The sequence below is a fragment of the Scophthalmus maximus genome, chromosome 19, assembly GCF_022379125.1.
Source record: "Scophthalmus maximus strain ysfricsl-2021 chromosome 19, ASM2237912v1, whole genome shotgun sequence".
NCBI lineage: Eukaryota > Metazoa > Chordata > Actinopteri > Pleuronectiformes > Scophthalmidae > Scophthalmus > Scophthalmus maximus.
The window spans coordinates 11562409-11583205 of NC_061533.1; the positions used below are offsets into that span (position 1 = coordinate 11562409).

At 41.9% G+C, this 20797-nt stretch overlaps 1 protein-coding gene across 4 annotated transcripts in view; it reads left to right on the forward strand.

The window, feature by feature from the left end:
• The window catches only part of pdlim5a (PDZ and LIM domain 5a), a 50528-nt gene that overhangs the window by 18472 nt on the left and 11259 nt on the right, over positions 1–20797 (forward strand). The window contains exons 4-9 of one of the 4 annotated variants that reach the window (XM_047329265.1): positions 9644–9683; positions 12625–12650; positions 13905–13925; positions 14031–14048; positions 14494–14666; positions 14797–14833. In XM_047329265.1, the coding sequence (XP_047185221.1) occupies positions 9644–9683; positions 12625–12650; positions 13905–13925; positions 14031–14048; positions 14494–14666; positions 14797–14833 (315 nt within the window). Of the gene's footprint in view, positions 1–9643; positions 9684–10302; positions 10728–12624; positions 12651–13904; positions 13926–14030; positions 14049–14493; positions 14667–14796; positions 14834–20797 lie in introns of all 4 variants that reach the window. The other 3 variants (XM_047329266.1, XM_047329263.1, XM_047329264.1) reach the window with 3 other exon arrangements.

Below are 20797 nucleotides of genomic sequence, written 5' to 3' on the forward strand. Positions count from 1 at the left end.
AAGTGCTTCGCAGCCAGGAGAGGAAGCTCCCTATGAAGGGGCACACAGGAACACGATTACCACAGTGATCAAGTAAGGGTAATGTAAGAAAAAAAAAGGTAAGAACCCTGGATCTACCATTGTAGCTCATATTTTGAAGGCAGTAAACCGGCACAGTCATGCCAGGTGCTATTTTTAACTGTGGTGGTAATGGAACCTCCTGTACAGCATTTTATGGCTGTGTTGTGAGACATAAAAGTTTTGTTGTTTGGGGTATTTTATACTTTTATCAGAGGGCAGGCAGCAGAGATGAGAAGGAACGAGGGGTAGGAGAGAGAGAGAGAGAGAGAGAGATAGGAATCTAAAATGTTCTCAGGGCTTTATGCTTGTCTCCCTCTCCGGATGTTGTGTTGTGGGTACAATCCTTCCCCTGCCCTCCTGCTACCTGCTGGTTCCGCGTTAAATATATCCCGACGCTAAGGGAAAGAAAAAACCAACAATCTCTAGACCAGCAACCTGCACAGTGAAAATGGCAAGTTTTGACAGTTATTTTTGTTGTCTTCATAGCAGAAAGATAATGGGTGTAGCTAGACCATCTCCAGCACTGACACAGCGCTAACAAGCCAGACTCAACCCTGCAATATTGTGGTTTCATGGGCGGCTCCTCGATGATAAACCCTGGTACAGATCACATCAAAGTTATGTGTTGGGTCTGAAGTCTGATGGAACTCAAATGAATTCTCATGGTATCCTATAATTTTCATGAATATCTGGCACTGGCTGCACCATTATTGCTGTTACTGATAATGATATAATGATGATGACTTGATAATGGATAACTACTTTCAGATTAGTGGCCAATAAGAAGTACGTACTTAAACACTACATAAGGGTTATTGTTGCTCTTTGTACTAATATGCATGTAAACACAAAATACATATTGTTACTCCCACTACTTCTAATAATGATAATTATGACAATAATGATAGTAATGCAATCATAAAACTAGCCAAAATGTGTCAGATACGTGTATAATTAGTATATTTATTCCTAGATTAGTTTGTTCTCGGAGGACTTGTACTGTAGGGCAGAAATTCACAGCTCTATGTAAATCCTCTCTTCTAATAGACAGTCTCAGTGCAGCTGCTATTGTCACTTACTCAGCTGTGATATTTGCCAACGATGTTCCAAAGCCAAGAGCGCTAAACTGAGCTCACTTGTCCCTGTCTTTCACCCGTCTGCAGTATTTGCCAAAGATCATCTAAAAGTGATGGTCATCCTCTCTGGCTGGGCTTGTAGTATTTGCCAGTAGTATCCTAATACCATCAGAATGCAGCTACAACTAGACACACCTGCCTCTGCCTGTCTTTTGCTCGCCTGTTGTTTTTGCCAAAGAAAATACAGATCCCAAGAACATTAGGGGTCTGTGAAGGTAGCCCGCAGATATTCCGAGGCCAAGAACACTTTGTTAAGCTCATCTGTCTCAGCATTTTAATTCTTCTCCGCCGTTTGCCAAATATATCTTACAGTAAGCCAAGTGCACTCATCTTTAGGCCAGCCAGCACTGTTGAATGGTAGCTGAGCGAACAGCTGGAACATTGGTAAGAATCTGCTGGATTGATTAGAAGAGAAAAAGAAGCCACATTTCACGAGTGTTGAGGTTGCAAGGCACAGTCAGAATTTAAAATGTACACTCAGCTGTATTTGTTCCAAGTAAAATAAGCTTATAATTTGAGTTATAGAGTACTATAAATTATAAGTCCACTGTGTTATCAGCCCAGTTTGGCTGGATATGTTTAAATTCAGCCAAATGACTCGCTGTGTATTTATTTTTGCCCCGACTCTGTTACATAATCAGATGACACCATGTTCGAATCAGGTAGAGGGCGTAATCCCAAGCTTTAGTTTGAATACATTTATGCGTCTTTTTGGGTTACAAATCCTTTCCAACACAACGTGCTGCAACTTATTAACATTAAATTGAGGAACACATTCTAATGTGGGAGGAAAACGAGCCGGAGAGAGAGGTGTCAAGAAATAGGCCAGTAGATCAGAAACAGATTATTAGTTATTAGTTATTAGTTAGTATTCAAAATCAAAAAATGAGATGAACAAAAAATGAAGGGAAACGAATATAAGCCAGTGAATCTTTAATTTGTGAGTGAATCCGTCTGAGTGATACTGACACCCATCAATATCCATAAGCCTCTCAACAGACCCAAGGCCAGATGTTGAAAATGGAAACAACTTCCTGGTCCAGCTGTGGATCATTTTGATGTTCAGGCTGTCTCAGCTGGACCCAGCGGCTGTGCCGTCCCCTGGCGCTGCCTTTCTTTCTCCTGCTTGATGTATTGTGTTGTTTCTGTTTTTGCTGCCTTCAGAACTAACTGTGAACTGCCTACCAGAAAAAAAAAGTAGACAGCACTGGAATTATAAGAAATTAAAACACATCATCTCTTTTACACACAGTACAGTACAGTACAGTGATTTTAGACCATAGTTCAGTGCTGAATATATCTAACAATACCACAGCACTAAAGACCCATTAATCCTGAATCTCTACTCTAATTCAGTTCATTTGGGACCCCATCATATGGATGTCCTCATCCAGTCCGGGCCCCTCAATACCATTAGTTTCCCCTATGGAGCCCCAGCAGGAACTGAGTTTGCCTTCAAGGCAGAGATTCCTAAATTCCTTCTGCCCAGGACCCACACTTGAAACAAAGTGAATTTCATCTGAGTCTCACACCAGAGCTTTGGCTGTGTTGGGTTTTTACCCGTGTTATGATATTTCATTTCATTTGATGGCTCTCACAAGACAAATCCGAATCAGATAAATCTGATTAATCAGATTTGCTCTGTAGGGATCCGTGTGTTTATCAATCAGCCACAGTGAGAAAGAAAGCTGAGTTTTGTCATTCCTATGTGTGGCTGCAGTGTGGAAATGTTTTGTATGTATTTCGCAAACAGACGCTAACACATTCCAGTTACGATCCATGGAATCAATCACTTGCAATTTTCAAAACAATGATGTACAGTGCCAGTGTTTGAAGTGAGCAAAGAGGCATGACATTATCGAGAAAAACAAATCATTAACAATGGGGAAAAGTTCTTTAAACACCACAGAAAAAATACTGATGAAATGTATTTGGTTTGTGCTATTTGTGCCTGGTTTGCCTCTCTAATGTGTCTGTGTCTATGTTAACATCTCCACGTGAGTCCCTCTGTTTATATGTAAAGTTTTTACTTCTCGGTCAGCCTGCTGTGAAACGAAGCTGTTAAGGTTTAAATTAGATTTCAAAAGACAACACAGGACTCCAGTCCTCCCATCTACAGTTTTACTGCCCTGTGACTCCAGAGACAGTGCAGGCTGTAAGAGTAACCGACTCCTAAAGACACAAACCCTAAAGTTACATTACAGTTTCATGCAAAAGAAAACATATGACCTCTGCATTCAAAAGATATATTTGCTTGAGTGTAACATCACTTAAAATAAAATATGTTTATGATCTTTGGAAAACATCTAAGAAGAATTACACACTGTAATTGTACCTAGACGCGTCATCTGTTTTTTTATTACCCGTATAAAGTTTGGTGTGCCACTGAATGTATACTTCTGAACAGTAACTCTTGATGCCGTAAAAGTTTTTTTTCCCATACAGCAAATGATATTTCGCAACTAACTCTTTGTCTAAAATGTGTATCTCCTCCATCCCTGGTATTTTAGATGTCCTCCATTGTTCAAACTCAAAATGTATATAAAACAGTGTGTTCTGCCTCTCGCTTGAATTATATGTATAAAATTCACTTTTATTTCCATCTTGATCTAATTATTCGTATTTTATAACCTTTACTCGAAGAACAAGTTAACTACAATAAGATGTAAAGGTAGATGGCTCTTCCTCTTGCTGTGGAATGGTAAGTATTAGTTATGGAGAGTCTGCTCCCCCTGCTCCTGTGCTCTGTTGGGATTTCGATGCAGTGTTGTTGACCTACAGGCTGTTGGAGACATTGCCCGAGTTGGGTTTAACTTAATGTGTCTGTTTCCCCTCATGGTCCGCTTTTAAGACTCCTTGGAGTCATTAAAAATGCCTGTTGGTTGCTAAGTTACCACAGGAAACACAGTTGCTTTATGTTCAGGCATTTTCTGTCAGTTCATTACCTCTTTCTGTGGCTAACCACAGTTGTTATTTATGTACACGCTGGGATGAGAAACAGTTAGAGATATTCACCTGAATGGGAAATAGTTGGGCTTTAGCTCAGGTCAGGTCTGTGTTAGTGGCAAAGTACAATTTTCATGCAAAACACAACTGTTTTGTACCACCAGGCTGTGGCCGAGGATAAAGAAGACTGAATATGATGGAGGCACAATCGAGAAAACCAATCACTGAAATCCAGTGAAATGGAATGAATATTTTTTGTTCTCGCCTATGACTGCGACTGTTTCTCAGTTTATTTTACTTGAGTAATGGATTTGTAGTGAATTCCGAAAAAGACAATTTGTTCCTTTAGTCTGGCCAGTGTCAAAGTCTCTTTTCAGGGTCCCATGTGATGTCATCGCCAGCTGAAAGGCCTGTCGAGGCCTCAGTAGAGATAGTGGTGGGAGGAGGTGGATAAGGAACAGGGAGGATCACACACACACACACACACACACACGCACACACACACGCACACACACACACACACACACGCACACACACACGCACACACACACACACACGCACACACACACGCACACACACACGCACACACACACACGCACACACACACACACACACACACACACACACACTTTCCGGTACTTTCTTGCACTATCTTTGTGAGGACATGATGCATTCCCCAGCCCCTTTCTCTACCCTTTACCATCACAACTAAATGCCTAACCCCAACTCTTTAACCTAATACTCGTGTTAAGCCAAGTGTTAACCCTCAAACAGCCCTTTGAAAGTGTGTCAGAAAGTCACCTCACTCTCCCAAAGTGTCCTCACAAGGTCTGTAGCGCAAAATGGTCCTCATAAAGAAACACACACACACACACACACACACACACACACACTAAACACAGAGCTACAGTACTTGTGATGTGTGTGTGATCCCTGTCTTCTATGGTCTTGCCCAGTGTGAGGGCTGATAAAGACTGGCAGACTCAGCCTCCAGATCTATTTAAAGACCATTTCTAGATAAACCCACACAGTTGTCTTGGAAGTTTTTTGGGGGGGATTTAATTGTACCAGCAAATACAGTTACACCAGTTTTTTGTCTTTGTTCACTCATGATCTCTGTTTCTCTCTTTGAGTGTGTAGCCATAACTACATCATACCTACATTGGCTCCCCCAACCATAGGCACACACACACACACACACACACACACACACACACACACACACACACACACACACACACACACGCACACACACACGCACACACACACACACACACACACACACACGCACACACGCACACACGCACACACACACACACACACACACACACACACACATACACACATACACACATGCACACAACCTCACTTATTAGACACCCCAAAGCCTGAACCACACGTGGCAATGATTCTGCCAGTCACTCTGTTCTTAGTGGTATTCTGGCATTTTCTCCTGGTCACGTTGGTCTGTCTGCTTCAGTTTAAGGTAAAACCGAAAAAAAAGCAGAAGCCTGAAACCAAACAAGGACTTTGTTTCCCCTTTTTTCCTAATAAGGTACAGAAAAATAAATAAATACAGAAGTGCCCAGAGTGTATGACCCTCCTGCAGGAATGACGACTGCATAGATTTTAGAAGATTTGGTTTTAATAATCATTATCACCTTTGTTTAAAAAAGAGTGACCTCATTCTGGGGAAAGACAAACTTGCATGAGAAGCAGGAATGACTACATAAGAGAAGAGAACAAAATAATTCAAATAGAACTGAGAAAGATATTGAATATAAAAGGTGAAAAAGTAAAAAACTAATTTGAGCCATGCTTCTAGTGTATGGCCCGGGTCCCAGTTCTGCCTCTGCATAAATTACCAAGCAACTACATTTCCTAATTTACACAGTAAGATTATGTGTTTCATACTCAAATCTGTTGCTCGGTCCCATGGGACAGAAAAGACACGAAGACTCTGAGAGAAAAAAATGTAAGTCACAATATAATTCTGTCTCTTCTAAACTATGTTTTTAATCACTCTGCTGTTTTGTGCTAAAGGTTAGAGCACTGAGGAAAAAGAAAAGGGGGAGAAGAAGAGAAACAATAATGAATATAGATTGGTTAAAAATGACAAATTGAATGAATGCTCGGTTTTTCGAATGTTGGATGGATATATTTACTGAAAGTGCTTTGACTTCAGTTGGATAAGATCTTTCCAAAAACCTGCGAGAGATGCCAAAAGTGTCTCACCGTGACAAATTAGGTGCAAATCTGAGATAAATTCGGAGCTCACAGATAGAGATTTGATTTTGAGATACAGTAGAGCTTTGTTGAACAAAACAAAACCATCTATACCTGTTTCGATCAACTTCAGGTGTTTAACAAAAACATTTGGAAGGTGGACAAGGAGTGTGTGTCTGTGTGTGTGTGTGTGTGTGTGTGTGTGTGTGTCTGAGTCCGCGCGTTCATTTAAACCGTATTTGCAGGTGTAGTTGTCGTCGAGTATATAAACTGGTCCTTGTAGCCTGAGTTATCGCACTACTCCCGACAAAATGTCCCGGGCCAATCATGTCTTGAAACACTGTCAGGGCTGTACAGTATGTGCATGTCACCTCGCCTTGTCCATTCACGACTGTCAAGAAGTGTGTCAATCAAAAGGCAACTAACTTAATTTAAGAGCTGCCTGATATATTTATGTGTGTGACCTTTTAAACGAGATGGACAGAGGTGATGGATTGCTACGTATGGACGTCACGTGTGTGTGTGTGTGTGTGTGTGTGTGTGCGCGTGTGTGTGTGTGTGTGTGTGTGTGTGTGTGTGTGTGTGTGCGTGTGTGTGCGCGCGCGTGTGTGTGTGTGTGTGCGTGTGCGTGTGTGTGTGTGTGTGTAAGCCCATGTGGGTAGTTTTTCTGTTTAAGCAAACACAAGGTCACTTGACAGAATCAGTTCCACTTGTAAAACTCCTGCAGACGTGTAGCCTACTGTATAACATGGCTCTGTGCGCCTATATTTGTGTTTGTGTCGTAGGGGGCGTTTGTACGGCTTCTACCGGTGTTACTAACAGATCCCAGTCAGTGTCACCTCCAGCTAAATCACTCCAGACACACAGACACACACACACACACACACACATGCATTCACAAAACAATCTCTTATTGATTCAGCGTGGCTGGTTGCTTGCTGGCGAAGCAGATTGCATGTCGGGGCGCAGCCCTGGAAACATCGGTCAGTGATCTCACTCGAGTAAGAATAGACCAGGGAGATTAAACACAAATGCACAACTGAGAACAGGGAACAGCCGCGAGGGCACGGGTGATTTGAGAGGAGATGAAGAAGAGGTGGCATCCTCCCCTTTATGGCGTGTCAATTTATTGCATAAATCCAAAGAGGCTCAAAGCAGCATGACGGTATGAAACACATCAAAACAGAATACACCTTTGAAATGAAACACACGGTAGGTGTGTCTCCACACATTCCCAAATACCCGCATGGGCCAGCAAACCTTTCGATCTGGTGTGCAAGAGGTAGACACATGGATTGTTTTGTTTGTCACTGTCACACGGTCAATGGCTTTATTGCATCCACTTACACCCTGACCCTCACACATTTGAGTTATGGAGAAACATTCCTGGGGATAAGTGTCCGATACGGTGTCAGATCGTGTTGTTCCTCTGATATGAGGATATGACAGCCCAGCGGAAAACCCCATGTTGTGATGACATGTTTGATTTTCCATAAAAGATATTTACATTTTGATTTGCATCACTTGAGTTCGCCCAGTGTCAGGTCAAAGTAAGTGGGTTGCTTTTTCAGAAGCCCAATATTACCTTTGACAATGTAAATCCCCAGAGAAAAAAGTTTGAATATAATAATAACATATGACTCCAGCACATTTCCATGTTCGTGTTTCCAGTTTTAGCTACAGCACACAGGGATGACGATTGCATATCTGAAATGTCCACTTGACACTCTGGTGTTCTTCTTTCTTTCTTCCACGTGCATCATTTCCACGCCAGTGGTGACGCAAGTGAGATTATTGCTGCCCTCAGATCAGCTGCGATGCACTTTGGTGTGTACTTGTTGGACTATGTACAACAGTGTGTCCATGGAAACTCTGGACACACTGCTGTCCTACTGAGACGAAAAACACTCAGGTGATAGCTAAAGTAATATCAGGAATTGTACTCTTGCAATCGCTCAGGGTCGAGCCATCAAGGCGGACCATCTGTAGAAATCTTTCCCTCATCACAACAGTTGTCAAACTATAACCACAGTCGGGGGTTATTCAATCATCCATACCTCAGCCATATCGCATTTTATTTTTATAGCATTGAATTCTTTATTAATGTCTCAGTGCACGGCCAGGGAGGCTCCTTTGGGCCAAACAGCCCTAATTGCAGTACTTAGCTCAGATCTGTACATTACTCTCCCCTTCTATGCTATACTATATGTTTTAAACTTTCCTTACCCTCTTAGATGGATGTTAGAAAAACACCAAGCACCTTCTCACACAGAAGTGCGAAATATGTATGAAATCCACAGGTTTGAGTAGCTGTGAGACCTGTGTTTCCCTGAACTGTTATCGTATTTTTCTGCCATAATTCGAAGGCACAATGCCATTTTCAGCGACAGGTGTTCATATCACACGTCCTGCCTGGACGCATACAGTGAATTAATATGTTGCCTCTGTTGGGGAACAAGAGGCCGAGAGGAAAAGGACAAGCGCCTGAGTAGCTGCACTTGTAGACTGACGTGTTTGCAGCTACTACAAGGCCGTCGGTTCAGATTTACAGAGATGAAGGACATGGACCTCCCTGAGGAAGTTTCACGAAGGGCCGCTCTGAAAGGAATGCGGGGCTGCTGACATTTAAGCGTCTTCAGTTACTGCAAAGTTTACTTAACCTTTGATTTATGTGACCACGTGTATTGTTCTCTTTATATCATGTTCATTTAAGTTGTGATGGACCAAACAACTCTTCGATTTTCGTTGCCCAGGTACTGTACTAGCTCAAATCACTTCAGAGTTATGAGCAAGTACATTGAAGAGTACAGGCATGTTTCACAGTTGACATTTTGGGCATCACGAATATCAAACACTAAGCGTGTCAGGCCTTTCATACTAAAAGCAGCTGGATTCAAGTCTACACATACAATGAAAGAGACCACAATTTTCAGCGCCGGCAACTCAAATTTCATAGTTTGACACGCCGACACAGTAAGACTCTTGGATTCTGATGACAGAAACCGCTCAAAGTTGGTCGCTGTGCTGAAAGCTCGGGTTCTGTTGTGATTCACCATAAACACAGAGCGTCTCAACGTCCTAAATCTTTACTGCAGGGTCAACAAAACACTTTTGAAAGAACGTATTGTTGGTGTTGATTAACAGTCACTTAAATCAATAATTAGCATGAATATGTCAATATCCAAAACAGAGCTTATTCACAGCAAATATTGAAATGAAAAAGAAAAGTGGTTGTTCAATAATAACTCATACACTTTCTCTTTACCTCTTTCCAGGGCCTCCAGTGATCCCAGAGCTCCTCCCGTGGCACCAAAGGTACTGTAAACCAGCATGTCACTGAAAAAACAGAAACTTATATATATATACAATACAATAATAGGATTTTACTGTATAACCAAGGCAAGGCACACCAGGTGAAAAATGATCGTCAGTCTGGATGTCTAAATTTCCACGTAATCTATACTTTGTATAGTTTCTTATGCCAATATAATTGTGTTATAATTAGAATATGAAAAAGTTTATCACCTGGGGTACCATGTTCTAAGTGCTTCAATTACATGAATTTGGTTATTACACCCTTCTGAAACTGTGCCATATACAACTGTTGTTGCATGAAACCACCTTTGTCTTGCTTCATTTTTTACTTATATTTTTTTTATATTTTATGTTTCTGAGCAACATACTTGTCTTGCTGTAAGTGACAGTAAATTATACTGGTGTGTCCCTCTTCAAAGAAATTCTGGGGCCAAATTTTGAAATTTGCATGCCTAAAATAGGCTAATTCTATTTAGCAATTTTAAAATCAGAATCAGTCTTTATGATTTGTACAACCTTGTGTCCATGCATGATAACCTGGGAGGCATCAGTATGGTGCGTGCTGTGATGTGATTTCTTTTTGTTGTGTGTTTTGCATGCTCCTCTCTCATGCCGTTAGGACGACAGGTCAGACATCATAAAACCAGTGGCCCTCACCCACCCCCCTCCACCACCCCATTCCCACCCTCACGGCTCCAGGCCCTCCACCCCCCCCTACAGCAAAGCCCCTAGACCCTACGGGGGCTGCGGATCAAAGAGCGAATACCCTCCGTCAAAGTCGCCATTCGCTGCCTTCATCCCATCCCCATCCTCCGCCTTCACCCCTGCATCCTCCTTCACCAGTCCTCCTCCTCCACCCCCACCTCCTGTCTCTTACCCATCCTCTTCCTCCTCCTCCCCGCCTGTCCTCGTTGCACCCCAGCCATCAGTGTATAACACACCAATCAACCTATACTCCTCTGAGAACGCCTGCGAGGTGGCCATGGGGCAGAGGCGGGGCCTATTGGAGAGTCAGGGTGGAGCCTTGCCACTGCAGTTTAATGGGTGAGTGGCGGTCTCTCCAGCCAATCTAATCAATCAATGCTTTGTACTTTGGCTATATCCAACTTCCTCTGACAGGGTTCCAAGGTTTGAGATCCGTGGTTTTAGTTGAGAGTCTTAAGTCTTTAGTTTTTACATATAGCGTTAAAATGTGGAAGTCTCAACTTGGCACTGTGAGGCTGGTTTGGTTGACATTTAAAAAATATGTGTGCAGTAATTTGTGCACTGTGTCATATTGGATAACTTCAGCAGCCAGTCTGGAAACACATTATTGCACCACTTGGGTTTCTTAGGGAAACTGTGCTGAAAGACATTCAATAGATGTGTTCTCGGAAATCTGGGGAGTCGGTGGAGATTAAATTACCGTTCGGAGTCCTCTTAAACTAACGCAACGTTCCATAAAACATAATCTTGAGTTGTCAATGGTTAAAATCTTAAAACGTAGCACATTAGCACACACATTAACAGGGAGGTAAGACTTAAAATCCTAAGAAATGCAAATGAAATATCTCTAGCGTGATGGGTCAACAATGTGGTCAACCCATGCACTCACTTTGCATTGTGGTTTCTTTGCCTTCATTTTTCATCCAGAGAAGACACCTCTTTGCTTTTCTCAGTGAAAGGAGGCCTCTCCACTGGACCTTTAGATTGTGAGGTTGGGTGTCTGAGGACAGCACCGCGTCATTCATTATTACCATTTATTTTTGTTTTTTGATATATATGTTAAGTCATCATTTTCATTTTTTATTTTCCCTGCCATCCTTCACCCCCCCCCCCCCACACACACACACACTCTCTCACACAAACACACACACACACACACACACACACACACACACCCCATCCCTGTGTTTTGCCACAACCCCAACTTTTCCCTCTCCAGAGGCATAGTGAGTATAACTATGCTATGATGCTATGACTAAGCAGTGTATATATAGCCTGCATGGGTAACGAGAGCTGTGTGACATTCTGTTTGCTCTTCTAGAGAATCAGTCGGTCGGTACAAGATTCAGCCCTGGATCAGTGTAGATTTTCACATACGCCATCTCTCTTCACACCATCAAGCCATTTTCTTCCCATTTTTAGTCATTTGTCTTCAAACTACAGTATAAACATGAATGTCTTTGAAATGATTTAATTAAATACACAAAATGGACCTGAATTACTCTTTTTCTGACATATAACTTCTGCTACACTTACAATTCACACTCTCTCTTTGTTTTTGGGTTTTTTTCTGCACAATATGATCTTACACCATGCAGTCACACACACACACAAAGACACACACACACACACACGCACAGGCGGGTACATAGCCTCCTCCAAGCATGACAGATGACATTTCATAACACTCTACTTAATTAAAGCCTGGTTTTGTTTTTTCAAGAAGGATTTATCCTTGCCTTTTCCACACAAACCTTTCTTAGCTGAATGATCCGTGTAGCCTTTTCCACCCTGCAAACATTGTTCAACTATTACATTTATTTTGGTCATCCAGAGTTGAGGACAACATACACATTCCCTTTCACTTCAATACACAGTTATGTTCATCATGTTGCAAAGGCATTGTGGTCTACTTAACTGTGCTGTGCCTTGTTTTGAGAAAGCACTTTCCATGACATGTGTAACACCAAATTACTCCACAAATCCTCTTTTACCGTGTCAGGTATATATTCCATCATTAGTGAATCTCTTTATCTTATTTTGCTGGTGAAATGAGGCAGCATGCATGTCCATCCTTGTGTCATGCACACTTGAACGCATGCAAATGTGTTGTGTGGTTTGTTTCAGAGGGGTTTTTTGAAGAAAAAAAACAGAAATGGCAAGAATTCAAACTTGTGTTTGTCGGGGCTCTCTGTCTTTCTCTCCTCCTTTCAATCCTTGTTTTTCTGCTTTGCAGACTGCAGCACATCTTCGAGTCACAAAGTTAGTCTCTGAAGCATGTCAAGTTATTGATGAGTGTTTGACTGCCTTTTTACCTTTTCACATGTCCGTCTCTCTGTGTGTATATCTTTGTGTGAACACTGTATCATGGCATCTGCATGCAATTTGCTCATTCGCTTACTGCGGAAAAAGCTTTTGTGCATGAAACATTTCATATTTATGGCACGTTACTTACTAATCAGTTGTCAATGCGACAGTTCATCATAACTTAACAAGATCACTAATAACAGTGTTATACTCATTTAGCTTTATTTAGCATTATGTAAGCACTGTAGCATTTCTGGCACACATGCCTTCAGCTTATTAAAGTGAAACTAAACCCCTCTATGTGACACAATGTGCTGAGGAGAGAGTGTGTATGATGCTGATATCGTATGAGTGGTACACACACACACACACACACACACACTATAATATATTGTGAGACACTTCCAGTATAACTGTAAGTCTGTGACCAGGCTCACATGGAGCTGTCAACACTCCCACGCCCACAGTTGCTGCTGCTGCTGTGACAAGAACGTGTTGAGAGACATTCATAAATCACTCAATTCAATGTGCTAGGTAAACCACCGTGTGTGTGTGTGTGTGTGTGTGTGTGTGTGTCTATGTGTGTGTGTGTGTGTGTGTTTGTGTGTGTGTGTGTATTTATAGTTGATTTATTGACAGCGGTGCCAGCAAGGTTTTCAAGGCACTTGTGAGTGTATGTGTGTGTACATTTGTCCCAGAGATGAGTTATTTACAGTCAGTTAGTATCGGGCCTGTCAACACCCTGTTACCAAGAAAGATTGTGGCTAGTCATGAAATTATGCAAACACAAACCACACATTGTGTTTTACAATTATGCTGATTACTCATCAAAACGAAACCACATTGGGGTTTTTTACCACTTGAATAAAAGCATTCGGTATATCTAACCACATCCCAAACTGTCCAAATGATGAATGACTCCATCTGCATAGAATTCAAACGGGACAACAGCACCACCGTGTGGTCGAAAACAGAACTGACTTCTTTTGATAATTTACCTTCCCTCATATTGATGTGGTTAAACATCTCCATAGGTATCATCGCTCTGTGTTGTGCATGCAGTGGCAGTTGTGATCCATAAGTTCATGTTTTTCATTTGCCTTCATGAATTTTTTGACTTATTTTTTCAATGTTGACACTTTACAAGGAAACCAATCCTTCACAGTTCTATCTCTTCTCTGTCTTTGCTTCTTCATCTTCCCTTTTTAGTGGACCCCAAAGTATCTTGAAGTAAGTCGTAACTCTGTGGTGTGTCCATATGTTGAATATGAATATTTCTGTTTCATTTTCCCCTTTCCTTATTTTGTCTGTTTTCTTCTGTCATTGGTTTCCAAGAAAGCCCCAGCCCCCAAGGTATCTCCTTGCTATAGATGTAGACAATATTTTCTAATTGTGTTCTTGTCTAATGAGCACGGCCTTTGGAGTTGTAACCTTACCATCGAATGTAACCTGTAATCATCTAACAGTATACTTTAATTCCTCAACATTAATACAAAATAATGTCAGTACATGCACTTCACATTCATTTAATATAAGATTAACTTCCCAAAAGAAACATGGCTTTGCCTCACTACACACTTTGGTGGACAGAGTCACTCATGACCAACTTATTGTAAGTCTAGGGGTATGGCATGTTTTACATGTTTCTGCTGAGTTAAAAGCTATACATTTCACTTCAATAGCTTATAATACCTCGGAGGAAATGACATCATTCGTGATCTCTCTCACTTTGATCGCTATACCAGAGGCGGTAAAATTAAAAGCATATTTGCTGATGTCATCTATCTTGTTCTTCCAGAGTTCCCAGGAAACATGTTGTGGACACAGACATCCATTTTTACCACGTGCCCACTCACGCTGACGCCAGCAGGAAGCGCTTAACGGAGGACACGGAGGACTGGCGCCCACGCTCCGGCACCACTCAGTCCAGATCCTTCAAGATTCTGGCTCAGATCACTGGCACCGAGCATGGTACATCACTGTCACTATCTTTGCAGAGGCATTACATATTAGGCTATCTAGGCACACAAAAATAGCTAAATCGTGCTGCTTACCGTTCCAGTCATGCACTCATTTAAGGTTTCTACTCTTTCACTTGTAGCTCAAGATGAGGAAGCTGAGAAAGCCAAGCAGACAAAGTAAGTGCATGGCAATGGAACTGCTTTCACATTGAAAGTTATGGTTTTATTAACCTCAGTCTTCCTGTTCTCATCAAAATCTCATCTTCTCACTGCTGCTATTTCACTTAACCTGCTCAGCCGGTGCCTATGATGTAAACAATAAAGTCTATATTCATGCAGCAACCGAAAATCTGACTCTAAATCTCTGTGGCACACTTCTGGCAAATGTATTGACGTGTGGGCTCTTCCTGTCTAGACAGTGGAGGAAGGTTCATGTTTGATCCATTAAGTCAACAGCCAGACCTTTGTGCTCTTTACATGATTGTCGATTGTCAGTAGCTCCAAAAGATCAGAAAGCAATTTTCATTAAACTCCCTCTCAGATTACTGGTGGTTGATTTAAAAAAAAAAAACACACCAGTGGCTAAGGGCTTCTCCATCTGTTCTGAACAGTCAACGTGTCGCTGTATGTGATGGTTTGGTGTGCTCCTTGTGGATGCTTGTGCATTGGATTGTGGGCGTGACAGCATTGCAGTGCTGCATGTTCTCTAACATGTGATTGTGATCTTGATGATCCACTGCGGTCTTGTTCTCATTGTGATGTGATCCATTGGCTGTCCACTTCTCTCGGTGGTTTGCGGTGATGCATGTGATTCACCGATTGTCTGTGACCACTCATGTTACAGTAACATGCAGAAATTCCCTCTGCCTGTTGCTGTGTGGCCTCGTGGTTGTGTGTACTGACCCTGAATCATGAGCATCATATTGACCAACTGACGATGGACTCTTTGGACACTGGAAAGTGAGTTGTTTTCTGGAAAATCCTTACGGCTCACTTTCCTCCCTCCTTATATTGATTTCTGTGATTTTCCACTCTGATGATAACATCAATACCGCCCACATCCACTACATCTAAATGTTTCCAGTGTACCATCAGCCTTTTGTTTGTGGTAACAGCTCCGTCTGTAACATCAAGCTTTCCTTGTGGCTTGGCTTCATCGGTGTCTCATTGCAAATTGTACGTGCAACTGCATTTTGTTTCCTAAATCTGTCTTTTCTCTCTCTGTTGGTGTTTGTTTTCCTCTTTTCCTCTCCTCCTACTCTTGTGACCTGGATGGCAGAGTGAACAAGACCACCACTCGTATGGTGATTGGCCCTAAGTACAATGAGCTGAGAGACTGGCACCATGGAGTGTCTGCTCGCACCCTCAATGTCCAGTAGAGTGTGTGTGTGTGTGTGTGTGTGTGTGTGTGTGTGTGTGTGTGTGTGTGTGTGTGTGTGTGTGTGTGTGTGTGTGTGTGTGTGTGTGTGTGTGTGTGTGCGCGTGTGTGTGCGTGTGCGTTTGTGTGTGTGTCTGTTTTCCGTACCCTACTATGAGTTTTGACTGCTGCACATATTTGTTAATTTGTTGGACTGTTGCAGGGATTCAAGATTGGGGACTAATGGGAATATAGGAAGTAAAGGATAGAATATTGCAGTGAGAGCTTGCAAAGGAACTGTTGGAGTGTGTGTGTGTGTGTGTGTGTGTGTGTGTGTGTGTGTGTGTGTGTTTGCGTTTTTGTGTGTGTGTGTGTGTGTTTGTCTCATTCAGACCTTAATTTAACTGTGGGTTATGTGCTGGGCCCACTCTGATTCCAACCAGGAAAGGGAAGCAAAATCAGCCTCCTGGAAGTTGAATCAACAAATCATTAATTTCATGGAAAATGAAGATGATGCAGAGATTCAGATTTATAGATCCAAAAAAGAATGCACCATATCCCGGAGGTATTCATACAGTATATGAAAAGAAAAAAAAAGACTGACAAATTATTTAATTTGTCTAGATTACCACGCTTTTCACTCTCATTGTCCTCTACCCCTGTCATGTAGATTTGATATAAGGGGAAGGTGCGTGGTTTGCAGGAAGGAATTCTTTGAAAATAGCAATGGTATAATAGTGTGTTGGACAGTTATGTCTGTTCCTGTCAGTTGGACTGTTGATTAACTGTATGTCAGACACTTTATAACTATAAACTAAAGCTTTAATGGCTTGTTTACATCTGTCTATCTGCCAGCAGGGGAACTATTCTATAAAAAAGGAATCTTGAAATATGGTGACTTCTGGAAAATGGAAGCGATTTCAACTCGCCATGCATGTATCTACAGTATATATATAAACCAATGGCTCACATGCTATACTGCCGGAGTGTAACAATCTAGATTGATTTGCATGGTGTAAGGTTCATGAAAGTAAGGAAAGCGTCTTGAGTGCTGGTATTCTTGGAAAGCAGGTTGTTGAGCTTTGATGGTGTGCAAGGTGACTGTAAAAATGCTATTTTACTATGTAAAATGTGCCTCCAGTGCTTTTACATTTATTTCAACCCCATGTTTACTTCTTGCAGATTTTGTTCCCTTTAATGATAGCACCTTCCTTGTAGATCGTAGTAGTGTTGTATCTGGTAGCTGCACTGTATTTTCTGTGTTTTGAGTTTGAAAAACAATTCTATATTGTAGCTAATAAAGTGATTACGTTTTGCTCGTTTCCTTTCCTCTTTTGTCTGGTGTCCCTTCCCTACCTTCCTTTCTCCCCTGCTTCCTTAGTTCCTTCACTCTCTCCTCTTCTAGTTGTCTCACTGACTCTGAGACAAACATTGGGAAGCTCAGGTATGAATTGTCTAAAAACCTGTAACACTTTTTCCCCCCACCACTTTTTCATCTGTCACTTTGAATTGTCACTTTACACTGAAGTCACTGTTAAAGAAAGCAGTCACTAAAAGCCCTTTTGTATTTAACCACAGGAACTAACTGACCTTTCTTTGGGCTTTTTGTGTAGAAAAAGGTGGACAAATAACTGGATGTGTTACAGGCCCAAGATCTAATCCCTTAAATTTAATCCAGAACACTTTTGGGCTATAGCTATAGCACTAAATTCACAAAAGTTAATTTAGTGATATTTTTCACACTACACTTGACTCCACTGAAAAAAAATAGTTGTTAATTGAAAACACATAAAAACTAATTTCTTTGAGCCCAGTCACATTATTCTCTGCTATCTGACATCTGCCAATAACAGGTTTCCAGAACGTCAGGCTTCTGACTAACTAGGTGGTTCAAATCGCAATGTTCAGCAGCCTAGATGGTGCAGAGGCCACGCCCACATCTGCTCACACTGACCAACCACAGCCACAGTCTTCCAGCTCAGCAGCCAATGAGCAGTGGCCCAAGAGCACAGCTATAACCCCACGTCATGTCCTCATTTCAGGTCCTGACCGCCTCTTAAAAGCCCCCGCTCAACAGAACAACATGTCATCGGCAGCGCACGTTCATCTAGTCGCAATCCCAATGTCGTATTCAAATTCTGTGGACATGTTTTGTCAAACACACCCAGACCATTTGTCAGACGTGAACTACCCATTAGCTCAGATTCCGGTACCTTTAACATACAATGGCTGAGCTCCAAACCAAGGGCCACCATCCTACCCCTGTCCTCACAGTGTTTTCAATTCCCAAAAGCCAAATGACACTTCTGGTGATGCCGTGTTGTTGCCATCAAATATGCCTCATTCTTTTCTGGGTCAGAGTCCTGTTTGTGGCCATAATTCAGCATCATTTTTGCCAGTTTTTAGTCTGTTACCTACCCAAAAAGGTGGAGAATACTCCACGTGTGTTAATAGTTCTGTACCAGCTCAAAACCAAACACCCGGTTCCTGCTTTGATTGTGTCCCTGTCCAAAGATCATCCACCTCAGATGCTATTCTTACAGCTCCACCAAGCTTTCAACTGCTCACTGCTGAAAGGTACATTCTTTTGGGGACGTTTTTCGGAACATAAAATACTTAATATGTTTAACAGAAGAAAAGGCTTTGACTATAATCTAAATTATCACTTTCTTTCTTTGTTTTTGCCTTTATCTAGCAGTTCCACTTTGAAACCACTAGAGGGCAGCACAGCTTCAGAAAAGTTAGTGCTTAAACAGTTCGACTGGCCATAATGATGTCAACCATAAATCAGAAAGTCCTACCTCTGAGTCTCTGAGGGCAGCGCACTCACTTTTACCTTTTACCTCCTCACAATTGCTGCGCCATATTTTTATAATTATTGAAGCACACGAGGGAAAAAAACACCTTTCAGTGACAGATCATTGACATCAACTTTCTTCTCCAGTATGTTTAGTTTCTCCTCTCTGTCTTCTCAGCTCCCCAGCCCAAGTCAATACTCGTCTATCTGTGCCTCATCATATACTCTCTACCAAACCTGTCAGGTACAATGTTATGATGATTGTTATGAAATGTATTCAGCTTCCTTTCGATATTATTGGAAATGAGGCAACGCTACCATTTGATTTCTTTAACTATCTGGTGCTTCTGTCTTCTCCCAACGTGTGTGTGTGTGTGTGTGTGTGTGTGTGTGTGTGTGTGTGTGTGTGTGTGTGTGTGTGTGTGTGTGTTTGTGTGTGCGTGTACTAATTACTAATACGTGGTAGGACCTTCACTCTCAAAAGAGCCCCAGTTCTTTGTGGCATGAATTCCACAAGACAGTGCAGCATCATGCATTATAAAGCTGGAAGAGGCCATTAGAAGATGGTCAATTGGACCATACAGAAATGAAAATGGCCAATAACAATAGTCAGATGGGCCGTGGCTTTCAAGCAAAGATTTACTGGTATCAAGGGCTTCAACGTGTGCCAAAAAATCATTCTCAACGCCATTGCACTGCAAACCTGGACATTCGGCACAAGGCAGGTTCGGCTCATGGTTTCATGCTGTCGAAGCCAAGTTCTGACCTCCAGCGTCTGTGTGCCTCAGCGGAAATTCAGGAGATGCATCAGAACAGGTTACATTTTCCAAGTCTTCCACTGTCCAGCTTTGGTGAGCCTGTTCCCGCTGAATCCTCAGATTTCTGTTCTTGGCAGACAGGGGTGGAATCTTGAGGTCTTGGTTTCAATCCTCAGGATCTGCAGTGAATTTTGAAGTCCAACACCCAAAGCAAACATACACACAGCTTTAGGAAATAAGGGTCAGCTGTCCGACCACATGGCTTGTACTGTAAGAGGACTGCTCGCAAGATCTGGTGCCAAGAGTTCAATCCTTGTGAGGCTCAGAGAATTTTGAAGTCAAGTCAGAGTGAAGACTGAAGGGCGCTCAGAAAAAAGCTCCAAGAGCAAAAAACACGTGGAGCTGTGGTGTGTTTGTTTGTGTGAGCGCCAGAATTGCACCGTCTTCTTTTGCTCGTTGCAGCGTCAAGACAAATCCCACAGCATAGAGAAAGACCCACGTGGTTATGTAATGGGAAAACTATGGGAGGCAGCCATTTTACTGCAACACGAAAGTGCAAATAAATAAATGTAACCCGACCTGCGCTGCGTTGGAATGCAAACAATAGTGAACTCAAGCATTAATCATCCATCCATTTTCTATACCACTTATCCTTTGAGGGTTGCATATTATTGTCGATATTTTTGCTAGAAAATAGTTTTGTCCAGCTCTGATTCATTAAACACATGTGAAGATGGACGACATGACAGCTCCCTAAATGTAAAACTCCCACTGGTGGCTGGCTGCATTTTTTGTCATAAACCCCGCCTCTTTCATGTTAGTGGACGAACATTGGTCAAACTATGATGTCAAAGTACATACATTTAAAATACATTTTACATTCAGCCATTTCAGGTAAGGATTACTGTATAACACATATATCAGACTGAAATGTTCATTCCTCCATTAAGTGTTGATGGTTTTCATTATAAATTTTTTGGTGCTATAAAAACTGGGTGGGTTGGGGGGGGGTCATTATTGACAGTTAAGACTGACTAAGGATTGTTTTAGCTTGTGTATTGGCAGGGAGATGATACCATTGCTCCCCACCACAATTGCTCCTCCACAGACTCCAAATGATGTCAAAATTTCAAGATGGCAGCAGCCTCATCCGGGATATTATGAATCCTTTTTTTGTACAGTGGGCAAAAGTGGAGACACGTAGTCCATCTTTATATACAGTCTGAGAT